The sequence below is a fragment of the Centroberyx affinis genome, unplaced genomic scaffold, assembly GCF_046629955.1.
Source record: "Centroberyx affinis isolate AG114_WGS23_722 - 3 ecotype Tasmania unplaced genomic scaffold, CSIRO-AGI_Caff_v1 ptg001299l_1, whole genome shotgun sequence".
In the NCBI taxonomy this organism is placed as follows: domain Eukaryota; kingdom Metazoa; phylum Chordata; class Actinopteri; order Beryciformes; family Berycidae; genus Centroberyx; species Centroberyx affinis.
In genome coordinates, this window is record NW_027279805.1 from 166,962 (window position 1) to 181,469 (window position 14,508).

The 14,508-nt window shown below is 41.4% G+C and overlaps 1 protein-coding gene across 2 annotated transcripts in view; it reads right to left on the reverse strand.

Moving 5' to 3' along the window:
* The window catches only part of syne1b (spectrin repeat containing, nuclear envelope 1b), an 87,703-nt gene extending 79,315 nt beyond the window's left edge, over positions 1 to 8,388 (reverse strand). For both annotated transcript variants that reach the window (XM_071525513.1, XM_071525510.1), the window contains exons 1-8: positions 8,310 to 8,388; positions 6,851 to 6,912; positions 3,879 to 3,974; positions 2,906 to 2,989; positions 1,850 to 1,942; positions 1,387 to 1,565; positions 950 to 1,146; positions 244 to 353 (exon numbers count right to left, since the gene is read on the reverse strand). In XM_071525513.1, the coding sequence (XP_071381614.1) occupies positions 244 to 353; positions 950 to 1,146; positions 1,387 to 1,565; positions 1,850 to 1,942; positions 2,906 to 2,989; positions 3,879 to 3,974; positions 6,851 to 6,912; positions 8,310 to 8,388 (900 nt within the window). The remainder of the gene's footprint in view (positions 1 to 243; positions 354 to 949; positions 1,147 to 1,386; positions 1,566 to 1,849; positions 1,943 to 2,905; positions 2,990 to 3,878; positions 3,975 to 6,850; positions 6,913 to 8,309) is intronic.
* Positions 8,389 to 14,508: the final 6,120 nt, after the last annotated feature.

The following is a 14,508-nucleotide window of genomic DNA, read 5'->3' on the forward strand; positions in this document are numbered from 1 at the left end:
AATTTTTGGGCAATGTAGATGGGCAACAACCCCCACAACTTGCATCAAAATAACACACAGACTTACAGACTAATATTATTCAAATATTTAAAGGAAACAAGATGCACCTATGCAATTAAAGCAACAATGACAAGGCAACTCCTTGGGCACTGTTGCCCATCAGTTTCCCAAAAGAGCTGCCCTATGTAACACTGCCTTAAAGGAACACAATATATACAGTAGCAGAAAGTTTAAAGGAGATACCTCATCCTGCTGTCCGTCAGTCTCAGAGTGATGAGGGTTTGGGTAGTGCTTCAGGAACTGAGCCACATACGTCATGATGGATTTCTCATCCGGCTTGTCTACATCCACATCTACAGAGCAACACAAAGAGAGTCTGATGCACCGGAGGAAACTCTAAAAGATGACTGTACTGTAAGTTAGCTGATCTGAACAAGTGATGCAAACGCTTTCTTTTGCCTCCAAGAATCAGATCAGCCATCATTTTTGGCATTAAGTCAATATGACACAGACGATAAATTTAATAATTCCCTCAGGCCTGGTGACAGCTAATTATAGATGTCTACTTTCATCTCCATCCTTGACCTGATCTTTCTAGAAATCAGGGTCAAGCTAAAAGCAGAGGCGTTTCAGTGCAGCTCATTGTGTAATAAAGCCTCACGACTCTGCTCCCTCCAGACAGGACTGCAGAGCCACTGCAGACTGCTTCGACAGACTAAAACTAGGAGCATGAGTACACACATAATATAATCCTCTGAGGAGTTTCCCTGATCTCTTCAACACATATACATACTGTGAAAATCATGGTTCAGCATTGACTGGAGGAGTAATACAATTTACTTCTATATAAGTAGTAAAATATATCTGTTTAATAAATTGTGTTTGCTGCTGTCATGTCGTCAGCATCATTGGAATTCTTAACGGAAACAGTACGAAAGGTAAAGGGCACCTTCCGCATCCAGAAGACGAGGAATGCCCAGCTCATTTTCCGCCAGTGCAAAGGCCTCCTCAAGGTTTTCCCTGTTGCTCCTCCTCCGCACTACCTCCATGTCCACCAGGTCTGGCCTGATGGCGTGGACCACGGCTTGGAACGCAACACCGCTGCGCCAACTGGGACCGAAGTCCTTCACCTCGATGCCATGACACCTTAGAAACATACATGCGAGCATTTTCATTTTAGCAGACTCATAGAAGATCATGTGAACATAGAAACCTTCATACTGTAACACAAAAAACCCTTATCTAGATGATGTATTATGTATATCTATATCATTATGTATATCTATACCTATATCCATATACATGTTGCAATAACTGGCCAAAAAAAAACTAGAATTTAAAATGTATGAACAACACAGCAGCAGCAACTCTGAGTAAGTGACGTACTTGGCTGCAGTGCACTGCACCCATCGGAGCAGGGCCCTCTTGGCGTTGCCCTGGAATTTGTTGACCACCTTCCTCTTCATGGGTGGGCTCCCTGTCTCAGAGCTGGCCATACTATCCACAGAAGAGTTGCTGTTGGACAGGGCCTGGAGGGCTGGCAGGTTGCTGGTTAACTCCTCAATCTAAAAGAGGAGCAAGAGCAAAAAGAAAGAAGAGGTTACACCGTGACCGTGGCGACATGAGAAAGTAACGTAATGGTAAAGATTTCTTCTATCGGTCTCGCGCTACATACTGTTTTGAAGTGGCAAAGATTCAGATTGGATCAAAATTATGTAAAAAAAAATATATATATATACAGAAAGTTCCCAATGTGCAGGGTGGATTCGTAGGGCAGCCACTCACCTTGATGTAAGCATAATTATGAGTCAAACTCAGATAATTAGGTATATCAGATTTGATGTATTACCTGGAAGTAGAGGATGATGGTCCATAGCAACCCAAGGACAATTGATGGTCGACCATCTGCGATGTCAGTGGCATGAATGTTAACTAGTTTGATCTGAAATAAAAGCCAAGCAGAGGATTATTCAGACGTGGGAAATGCAGGAAATTTGAAAGTGAGAATTTATTGTCTCCCCTGAATTGCCTTCTGTCTGAATGAATATTAGATTTTTTTTTCCTCAGTGTCATCAAAATCAGCTCTTTGATGAAGCTAAGTACTGTAGTCATGAGGCATCTGTATAGCCAAAGCAAGGGAGGCAGAAACAGCCATGGTGAACATAGAGAACAGTGAATCAGAAGGAGAACAGAAAAGAGAAAAAAAAATGTGTTCAACTAGCCATCAAAGGAAAAGCAGATGTTCTATAGCACTGCAAATCTTGCACTGGAGAATTGCCATAATTTGACACATTTGCATTCGAGATGTCTACATTTCACTACTTAACAAAGTCAGGGAGCCAGACACATCAGAATCAAAAATGCATCAAAATGCATGTCAGTAGAAAAGCAAATGACTAATGGCACTACATTTATAGAAAGTGTAACAGAATGGTTATATCCAAGCATTGCTCAGTACGCATCGTGCATCAAACAAGAGGTATGCATACAGTATATGAGCACACAGGGGGTTTAACGGCGACTGACCGGAGATCCTCGATACACAGACTGAAGGCAGACATGGTGGGAGAGAGGTCACAACACTGTAAGTCTCATCCCTCCGGGAACCCAGAGAAAAGTGGGGCACTGGCCTCATAAAGACTAGGGAGGGGTTATGTAATCAAAGGAGCCCTTTTGCTAGCTACTGCTTCTCTGGAGGCAGTGCGTGTTGTGCAGATAGAGTATCTTGTCCGCTAACAATAAATAGAGGAAGATCATACATTGGAAAACCTTTTTCTTGTGTATTCTTAATTATACCCTGAGCTTATTTAGGCCATGTCTTTGTTTTTGGTTGTAAAAATCCAACTAAAAGCTTATAAAACATATAAAATATCCAGTGAAAGTGTTGTTACAACTGAATGCTTACCCTCCTGCCTTCAAGGAACTTGAGCGCTGTGCCGATGTTGGAAACCCAGTGGATCCTCTTCAGCTGGCGGCCCTGCTCACAGGGCTGAAGACAGAAAGGATTAGTGAAAATCAAGCTGGCTGAGGAGGCCATATCATACAAAAGCTGGGGATTAAAGCTATCACATAATGTCTTGATTCCACTCTTTCCTGATTGGAAACAGATAGGAACAAAGCAACTGGCCTACTAGCCAATAGTTGGTAAACTTGTTGCAGTAGCTGGTAAGATTGTCTACTCTATCAGCCACTCTGGCAGATGATAAACCATCATTTAAATGTTAGCCATTGAGAGACATTGACTGGATAAAAACATAATATACTTAACAAAATCTCAGTTGATGGTACTACTATTGTCTTGATGATCTCTTAAACACTCAAGCACACACTGTATATGTCAGGAAACATCTTAGTGCTTAGTTGTGGAAAGTGGAATTGCTTCAAATTGCTTTAAAAACCATTTCATTTCTTCAAAGACCAATCAACAGCGTTGCCCAGCCTTGCTCTAGTTTTTCTTTCAAGTTTTTGTGACTCACTCAACAATTAACATCCTAAGTGATGTATTTGGTATTTATTAGTATGCAGATTTCTTGTATTACATCATGAAACAGATGGGAGTGCTAGACATAATGTAGGGTTTCGAGTGCAAACAAGTACAAGTTGACTTAAGTCAGAGTCCATGTGTTGTAATGTGAAGGTGGAGAAACAGGCCTTGATTTACATATTCATCACTTCAAGTGCACATGTTGCAGGAGGCCGCTTACCCCTGTGTGTAACTAACTCCTTGCTTGGAATCAGGGGAGCGCAGCGCATGTCTAAAAAAGGACTTAAGAAACACTATGTGGCGCTTAAGTAAAGGTCTGAATCAGGCCCATGTATCCTTGCAATTCACATTTGAATTTGAATTCTGTGCAGGATGATTCAACAATACTACTCACCAGTCTCTGGCCAGACAGCACCTCCAACAGAGCCAAGAGCTTCACCCCATCTTTGATGTCCTCAAAAAGGTCGTTAACCTCTAGAGGTGGTTTACGCTGTTGGAAAGAGAACACTGTTAACAAAGTAGAAACTAACATCACTTAAAATGAGCTATAACCAGAAATGAATAAATCATTGAACGCTAACACATTTTTATAAGCGATGTCTTTGCATTGTTAATTCTAAAGTATGAGAGGATATTTGTATTCTAACCCATTCCCAGAGATAAATAGAAACCAAAAGCTCTTTGTGAGAAACGACAGCATAGCTTGTTAGCAACAACCACAGAGCCTCCCTGCAGCTGAAAAGATGGTGCCTTTGCCTCAGAGGTGGCTTGGTGCCCAGTCCTGAGGCGATGGTACTCAAACCAAAATCAGTGCATGGGCTCATTTAACCCTAACTGGGTATTGTCTCCTGATATCATATCCACACATTCCCATAACTGTGCAATCTCCAAGTTAGATGACAGTGTTATACCTACTGCGTTAGGCTACACAATCCAAGCAAATGAAACAGATGTGTATATTTATTCAGCAGAATGAAGCTTTAATTAAAAGCACAGGACCCCATGGGAATTCTTTATTTGGCACAGTAAACAGGTCATTTCACAACTCAACACATCCCATGACAGGATGCAGTTGGCTGCCTATGTGGGGCAAAGCAGTGTGAAAAGGCATTTCTCTGCCCTGTGTTCTGTACATTTACATTTTTTTTCCTGCTTGTCATGGAACTACTGTAGAGTAATAATGTTAGTGGGCTGCTCCCTCTTAGTCAATTAGATGACTATTCAGTTGTTTGAGTTTTAGTCAGTTTTTACTACTAGTCAAGTTCAAATTTGTTCAGTCCAGGACAGCTCTGATAAATAAGTAAATATAAGTCGTAATAAGTAAATAAAACTAGTTATCTTTTACTTTTGTAATTATGTTACTAAAATGCACACAAAATCACACAAATATAGAGCCTCTACAAGGTGGAAATCAATCCCACCCTGGAAAATGAAAGTACTGACAAATAGTCACATGAGACCTCCCAGCACTGGCAAAACAGTGAAAGCAAATCACTGGAAATGTGCTTAGTAATACAGTAATAGAGGAAATGGACACAAACGGAAAGTGTGACAGCTGGAGGAAGTTCAAACTAAGATAACAGGCACCTAACCAACCATATCAAAGAAGAAATAGGGTCAACTCAAAACAGAATTTAGCATTTATTCGCAAAAAGACATTTCAACAGATTTCTGACGAAGATCACATCAGAAAAGCTTTTCTTATAATTGCAAGAAAGGTTTCCGCCACATCTCCTGATTGAAAGATTTCCTTTAAAATTAGCAAGTCAGTCTCTCTCATACAGGAACTGCCTGCAATGTGTGAACATGATTGTTTGAGAGCCCTTTCATGACTTAGCTTATTCTACACTAGTCCCATTGGTATGCACAGAGAGAGAGCAGGGTGCAATGCATGAATAATGAAGAATAGACCAACAGAGTGTCTCTACGTTGGCCCACCACATAACTGAGATTCCTCTAAAGTTTTAGAAGCCACGCTTTGAACTATTGTAGGCAGATCAGGCTCAACAAAAGACCCCTCTAGAACAAATCTCTTTGCTGGGTCCCATACTTAAACCCTGTATTTGCGTCTGATTAGCCATACTCAAACACCGAGGTACACTGTGCTGTGTCAACGACCATTACAGCTGCATAATGATTGCTCATTACTTATTCAGAATTTTCAACAATCTTCTGGGAAATGTTTTGACCGATTGCTGTTGATTTGTAGCCGTAATGCCCAGTTTTATGCAATGTGCACATGCTAATACAGCTTCTGCTATTTGAAGGGCATGGTACACTAGAAAGCCTGATTCCAACCATTATCTGTGGTGTAATACAGTATGTGTTTCGCTCAGTGCCTCATAATTTACATGCATGGACATTAGAAGCAGACGACTGCCTGCAGGGAATTGTCCTCACCCTCTTGCTCTCCATCTGCACAGTACTTCACTGTCCCTGCCAATCCTGTCCACAAATACACACACTCACACAGACATACATGAGTGTACAAACACCCACGCACATAGAGTACCTACACGCTCACACACACACACACACACACGGACGCCATACACACACACACACACACATACACAAATGCAATGTATAGGCTATACCCCACATCCACCAGCTTCTGCAAAATGCCTTTGTAGCTCCATATGTCCACACACAAACACACTGCTGCACAGGTACAGAAGCTTATTCAAGTGTAAATGCCCCGCTGAGCTTCTATTAAACTGAACAGCAAAGACGCCACTGTGCTGTGACACAGGCCTTATTGCTCTGTGCCATTTTTACTTTGCCAGTCACAAGCTTAGCTGAGCAAAAAGTCATGCCGAGAAGCAAAGCAACAAAGCAGCCTCTGCCATGACTACAATAGTTACAACACAATAGTTCTCCTCTCAGGCAAATAGAATAGAAAAATCATATAGGTACACATTAGATGTGTTCCTTCCACATCATTAGAACCACCAATCGGTCTATGACATAAACATGCTTCAAAGCAGAGATAAATGATATCGTTTACTATTAACTAATGAAGTTCAATTATATTTTGAGGTGCCTTTGAAGAGGCCATTATGATTGCATGACAAAGCTCGTTTCGCAGTCGCTTCTCTCCGCACGCATCATGGGTCAGCAGCCTGAAGTGCCTCTGACCGGAGAGAAGCTAGGACACTATAATCATGAGGAGCACTAAAACAAATCACAAGCCTCTCTGATGAAAAAGGTCAAAATAGCATAGATGTAATTGTTTTCAAAATTTGTTTTACTTGAGCCTTAATAGATCACTGATAAGCTTGTAAAATGCTATTTTCTTGTCGAATGACTTACTATAGCCATGTGATATGTAAGCAGCAGAGTGCATGGATGGAAATCCACACTTACCTTCGCTAAATGAGAATTGATCCATTTCGTGAAGGTTCTCTTCTGCACTGCCTCTTGCTCATCTGAAAATTAAAGGCACACAGCACGTTTCAATACACGATGGATGTCACATACTATAACTGTGGACTCTGTATGTTAACCGCCTCTCTTCTTTATTGACTGGACTATAAGCCCCACACTTCAGACTAGAGGAGCTGGTGATATTCACAGAGGACACACACATTCAAATGGGGAGAGCAGATGTAACAGCACTTGATCATCAGTGATGACAAATACAAATCCTTAGTTATGCATAAAGCAGTGGCTCTTCATTAATTTTGTATCAGGACCAAAGTGCCAAAATATTACGACAGTCAGGAAGCCATGATCCAAAAGATTACATAACAAAATATTCTGCTATCTGCACTCTCGTAGACATATTGGAACATCGTGTGACTCATGTTTGGGTCCTGACTTGAGAGACACTTGTGTAAAGTATTCATCCACAACAATGACTATTGTCCACTGATGACTATTTTCTGACAAAAAAAAGACTGTTGTTACAGTTACAGCCATTGCAGGACTCCCCCACCCTGAATCCTCCATTATCCAAGCTCATACTACAGTTGAGCAGGATTTTGAAAACAGTTCCTCTGCGATGTCAAGTAGCATCGCAGCAGCCCTGCAGCAAGCATGTTAAAAGTGTGACTTCTGCAATGGCTAAATCTGTGCTATGTGAATAACAGGAGCTCGGCCACTGCTCGTATAATAGATGCTTCTGACAAGTGCTCTCGAAATGAGGTCATATGAAGAGATTAGAGAATGAGTGGAGAGGAGATTTCTGCCAACACATCTTGCAGACCCCTCTGTGTGTTTAGTAATGACATGCGTGATTGTTCAGGTCACCCCCAGCCTCTTTTGTGGTAATACTAATATATTCAGCCACAGTGCCTCATGCATTATGCAGCATTGCTTTCTTATGTATAACAAAACATCTGATTTCTCTGCCCTCGTGATGCTGTTGTAGTAGCGATAAGGGGAGAGACTGATTTCTAACACCCTGGCATGTATGCCGGTAGGCCAACGCTGCACACTGCACAGAGTGGCCATTTTTAAACATCCACCCTTAGAGATATAGTCAGTAGTCACGTGCTTAAGAGAGCAATGCTAACACTATATATACAGAGAGCAAAGACATCACATTAACCCACAGGCAAATGCTTCATCACTGATGCACAGGGGATGCCCACTGAAGCATACCACACACATACAGATGCACAGGCACACACACAAACACACAAACACACACAGACACACACACAGCTGTGTTCGTGCAGCATGGTAACTGGTTCACATACCAGGGGGTTCATCTACAAACCACAAGCCTATGTTATATCCTTGTTCTATTCCACGTAAAATCCCAGATCCTCACAGATGAGAAATGAAGGGTAGATTTGCAAAATGCTGCTGCCCTACTTACCGCGTAGATATTGAAAAAATCCAGTCACCAGGTTTAAAGAAGAAGTCTTTTTGACAGATACATCCTTATAGTGAGCCATTCTACACTCCACTCTCCGGCTCTCTCCCTTTGCCTTTCATGAGTTCCTGGGTATGTGTGCGATTGTGTGAAGATGACATCCACAGTGGAAAATTGGGCACAAAAACACACACAACTGTCCCTTTCCCTTTTTTTCCTGCAGGAAGCAAAACAGATCTGGCTGCCTGGTTTCCCCGGTGAAAGCCAAAGAGCTGCTGGGGGCTGTGATGAAACGTCCCCTCCTCCCCCGACACTCACACACACACACACACACGCACACACACACACACACAGACAGCGAAGCAGTGGAAACCCCTCTAATAGAGACAGCGATTTATGATCCCATCCTTTCCTCTTCCTGTGTTTTTCCCATCCAGAGGAGCCATGCTTGTGTGGATGTGCACAGCCCCGCTGCACTGCCTGCCTGTATCATCATACCGTCTGAGGCTGGGGAGAGATCAGCTAGGAGCACTGCTCCACCAATCAGCATGTGGGAGGCGGTGATGTCACAGCCTTGGCTGCATTATCCCGATTTAAGCTCGGTGTGTGTGTGTGTGTGTGTGTGTGTGTGTGTGTGTGTGTGTGTGTGTGTTTCCTATAAGATTTATCTAATCTTCTCTGAGATTAACAAATTTAACAAAGTGTTTATGTGTTCAAGGCAATAATGAAATGGATGAAAAAAATTTAAAGTTATTTTTTTATTTTATGTTTTTAGAGGTCTTCCTAATTGTAACATTGAATAAAGACCCTGTGGGCCTATTGATTGACACAGTCCTGTTAAATATGCCAGAACAGAATTAAAAGACTGCTAGCACAATGCCTCAGCGTGGTGCAACAAATCTTAATAATTAATGTTGCAGCTGGTGAATGACATCTACCACCTGCTCTCTCTCAATGTCAATGCTATTGTGACGGCCAAGCAGACACGCCCACCAGGGGATTCCCCTTACATGCACAATATCAGGTAAAAGCTCTAAAGTAGATCCATATTTGTCATGCCCACTGTACAATATACCACTTCAGCATCAACCAGCCCATTGTTTTGTTGGACTGAGGCATGAGGCAGGATCATAATTAATTTTTGTTTTGTAGGGAAAAAAACCTAAACCAGCCAATGTTCTTCCTCCTCTTGTGAATATAACACACAATAGCAGCTATGTCTGGGACTTGATAGCTTATCATCTCCGGTAGAAAAATCCCTTTATTCTTCCGAGACCACCGGTACACTAAAAGCTTTTCTGATATGCTAAAAATAGAACTGAGCTTGTGATTCCATTACTACTACTCTGTACACTGTTGGTGGGACTGGCCTGGAAAATTGGGGTAAAAATAGATTTTTTCTTTTTCTTTCTTTTTCTTTTACGTCAAAACTACAAAAGGTCAGATGTAGAACCGCCATAATTATGTTGACAGCTGTGCACATTAAACAATGAGCTGCTACAGAGCACATCTTCAGACACTAAAACTGATGCTCACAGTCAGCCACAAACAACAAAAGAGTCAGAATAGGATGTGTTTACCACTGACCCATCAATGAGGGTAAATTAATAATGAGGACATTAGACTTGCACTAACACTGTATTAAAGTAATAATCTGATATTTTCATATGAATAAATGACAGTCAAGCTAATTGCTTCTCTCTATTGCAGACTGATATAACAAAATAATTAACATAATTCAACCTATACCCAGTTCAAGAAAGCTTTTCATTTGCTGTTCTAACCACCTGACATCAGATAAATCATTCCCAGGGAAAATACTCTGCCGCACAGGACGTGATGTGTTTTCAGTTTCTGCCAGCAACAACAGCGGTTGGCTTTTAATGTCACCAAAATCCCCCCCAAAACAAGGAACTTGCAAATTATCACTTTATGGTTTCCTGATATTCCAGCTGCTCAGTGCCAAATCAAACTACTGTAGCTACTGTGGAGCTGTCCAGAGTCCTGAACTCAGAACAGGAGATCAGATTGACAAGGGAGAATGTTAAAATCCGCTTCATTGTCCTATTTCAGTTTGTGTAAGATATATGCAGGTCAAGTCTGTGTATACTGGCTCTAGCAAGCACAATATCTTTGCGTAAAACAGCCCTCCGTCTTTGAGTCATTATCTCTTAGTCAACTGATTTAATTAGGTTTGATGTAGTACTACTAGCTAAGTGGCAATTAAACGTGGACAGACCTAGCACCAAACACCAAGCAAAGCATGAAACCACTAAAGCATTTGCAATTCACATGAGTAATGGAGTACTTAAGGTGATCTTAGGACAGATGATACCTTTGGCAATACTGTACTGTAGGTGCTTGGCTTCATTGGCCTCTGTTGGTCACCTGGGAGCACTGTAAAAGCCCATTCACTCTGTTGTTCTTCCATTTAGTTGAAAGCAACCTTTACTTTGTAGCTCTGACAGGCCAGCAACAATCAGCCAGGACTAGAAATGATAGTTGGGCTCAAGCCAGTTCATTGTTGGATGCTTGAGGTTGAGGATTTATCAGACATTAAACAGTGTAATGAATATACAAAATACAAGGCAAAAATACAAAAATGACCAGTATCACTAAAAAGTAATGATTTATTTTTTTTGTCATTTTTACCACTACCTTGATCTAGCTAAATAATAACAGGAGCATAGTATTTTAAATTGTATATCAGTATTCAAGCCAGTCAGAACCAGCCTGGCACAGCATAGAGTGGTAATTAGGCTCTCTGTTCATGAGATCGTATCAGTCTGTTGGCTGTCTGTCCTACAGTAAGAGTCCCTGGCAGCTGCTGCTGACACTATAAGATAGAAGCATCTCTTACAGCTGACAACATGTACGGTTGTCTCGCTTTTACCCTTACCGCGAAGCAGCCAACTAGTTCACCCGCCTTTGTGAAAACAGATTTCTAACAATGGGTTTGCTCTAGCATGCAGCCCTGCTAATGTCACTCTGTTTGATATGAGATCCGATGGCTTCTCTGGATTTCCGGGGAGGGGATTCATCACGCTATGAGACGCCACCGCAAACCCTTAACCAGCAGTGTTTCTTCACATCCTGTTAGACACACATTACCAGCACATCTAAAGGGAAAACCACAAGCTCCCAGTCATAATGAGAGCTAGAGGCCTGTCATGCATACTCCTCCAGGCAAGTGGTAACCTGAGAGCATCTGAGGCCACAAGGTGCTGCCACATTATGGTTACACGGTGTTGCTGATTGGTAGTTAATAAATAATAATAATAATGTCCATACACTACCAGTCAAAATGTTGGACACACCTGAATGAATGTACTCTGTTTTTCATTCTCTTAAAGCCATTTTGATCTGAAGGCTTATGCTTAAATGCTTGAAAGTTGTGTTTTTAGACAAATACAGTATAAATAGTGAAGTTGATGCCTCTGTATGATGTATGATCTTTCCAAAGCCTCGAAAATATAAGATAGTTTGGATTTGTTTAACACTTTTTTGGTCACTGCATAATTCTATTTGTGTTATTTCATAGTTTTGACGTCTTTACTATTATTCTAAAATGTGAAAGAAAGTAAAAATAAAGAAAAATGTGTATGTACAAACTTTTGACAAGCAGTGTATTTGCATTGCACTGAACTCGAACAAACAAATTAATAACACCACTACCACCACTACTAAAGTCGAGGAGGCCTGTTGGAACATGCCGGATCTGTTTTCATATGCAATGTCTCTGTGCAACGTAGATTACTATGACCAACATACTGTAGATAAGCAGTGTTTACTCATGAAGACTTGCTGGTGTCAATAATTCATCCACCAAGATGGACCAATGGTCAAGTCAAAGTAAGTATGCAGTCTCTACAGGATGCTTTTAATGACAGGAAGTTGTGTTTGATTACCAACTGAACAAGCTCAGCCAACTTTGCTCCTGACCATCCACACTGCACCTAAAACCTACTGGCACAGTAATGTCTTCCAGATGTGACCTGACACTGAATTCCACTTCCAGACATAAAACACTGGGGAACTCAACAGTAGCTAGCATTGTCCATTGAGTGAAGGATGTTAAATTCCCCAAACATTCAGATTTTGTTTGATAGGTCAGAAAGATGCATTAAGCTATTACATGGCTTCTCGGGCATATTCTTAAAAAAAAGCATATCATTTGTGATAAGCTACAATCAGCTTGGTGCTTTGAGAAGGACCAGGCCAGCCGGGACGCTTGGAGGGGAAATCCAGATCAGGTGGGGGCGGGGTGCTAGGTTCTCACCACCAAGCATACTGCTTGATGTTTGCCAACAGTAGGCTACATACACACACACACACTCTCTCGCTCTCTCTCTCACTCACACACACACACACACACACACACAGGCCTACATACACAAACACACAGAGAGAAAGAGAGAATTCAGTGTATTCATTTTCATGATGATCAATGCCCAACAACGGTTACTCATTTTATAAATTGGCACCCATGGTCTTCCCTGTACAGCGCCACCACCAGCATGTAAATTCGAGATTGCAACTGTTTAAAAGAGCGTAGCCCTACATGTTTTGGGGGAAGCCAGCATGCATGAGACAATGGTTGTGCTAAATGGGGTCACTTGGGACTTGAACGGAGAATCTCCGGTGTGGCAATTCTGTGCTTTACCAACCGAGCCAAACTCAAAGCGATGCAACAATTTACTACTGGTGATGCAAAGTGATGCAGCAGTCTGCTACTGAACTTACTTAGTACTGAGCAGTCTACTGAACCTGTCAAGTGCTCAAACACGCCCGAGGCGTAACTTGAACATTCATTTGCTTTGAGCCAGGTTATCAAGTCCTTTGTGTCAAGGCATGCCGGAGCAAGTTTGAGTTTGGGACTTCAAAATGTAAAACAACAAATAAATTGTACCCAAATGACAGGTGTTCTTGATATGATGATGATCCATTTCACCTGCCGTGTGGTTCAAATATACGCTGATGAAATGGGATGGAAATAGCTGTGCAGAGTACAGGAAGCCATGTCTCTCAATAGCAGGAACTGGGCAGTACTGGCACAACCACAGGCAAATGTTTCATAACAGTAACTATGGTAACAAGCTATAGCGTGCAAAATGCACCGATATACATCCACAAATTAATCTCAACTAGGCCATAGATGATGCCAGAATCGACCTGGTCTTGTCAGGTGATGGTAGTGGCCTAATGCCCTTGTAACAAAAGGGAGACACCAACAAAAAGAGACTCCCGCTATCGATCCATTCTCTTACCAAGGGCAGAACTGGTGTCAGGTTTTGGTCTTGTTCAGTACATAGTCAGTGCATTCATGAAGCCTCAGTTGTTGTGACTCAGTATCCCATGTCAGGAGCCAGACAAGATTAAATGTTCCTGAGTCCTGACTCCCAGGCCTGCCTCAAAAACCAAGATTTAGCATAACTTTTAACCATAGACTGGGATCAAAACATATGATTTGCTTGTGTGGATATTGCTAAGATAAATGCTGTAAAGGACAAAGGTTTGCCTATTCTTTGAAACAGCTTTATTTATATGATGGGATTATCTGTGTCCACAAAGCATTCAGTCCTGGTCACTGGGGACATGATGATTTTATGCTGCTTGGTTCTGGAAGTGATGTGCAAATGCAGGAGTCTTTACAATCGACTGTTATCTTCATAGCATAGCTTCACAGCTCAAGTAAACAATTTTGTCTAATCTGTAGGCCTATAATGTTGTACTAAAATTGAATTAAAGATATAAAAGAAAAGTGATCAAAGGTGTGCTCTGAATCATGTGTTGAGATCATGAGCTTCAAGTGTGGCAAAGACACCACAGGAAATGTATTGAATTCTGTTGTTCTCTAAGCAATGAATTACATTACACATTACTTCTTAATTACCTTATCCAGAACCCCAAACAATAGAGTATGTCTCTTTGTCGTTTGGTCATAAGACCTCAAAAGAATGCAAATTACATTTCTAACTTAACCAAACCGAATTATCTGCTACCTTGACTTGGAAAAAATAAACACGGTGATAAAAGAAGCCCTGTGGACATTTTATCAAGTTATCCCAAATTCTGATCTTATTATGCAGTCAAAAGCTAGAAGAAATGTTAGAAAACAGCTCAACTACACTCCGCCATAAGACTACACATTCTCCACTCCACTCCTCAAAGTGTCAAAGAAACCCACTATAACAGTTTGCTT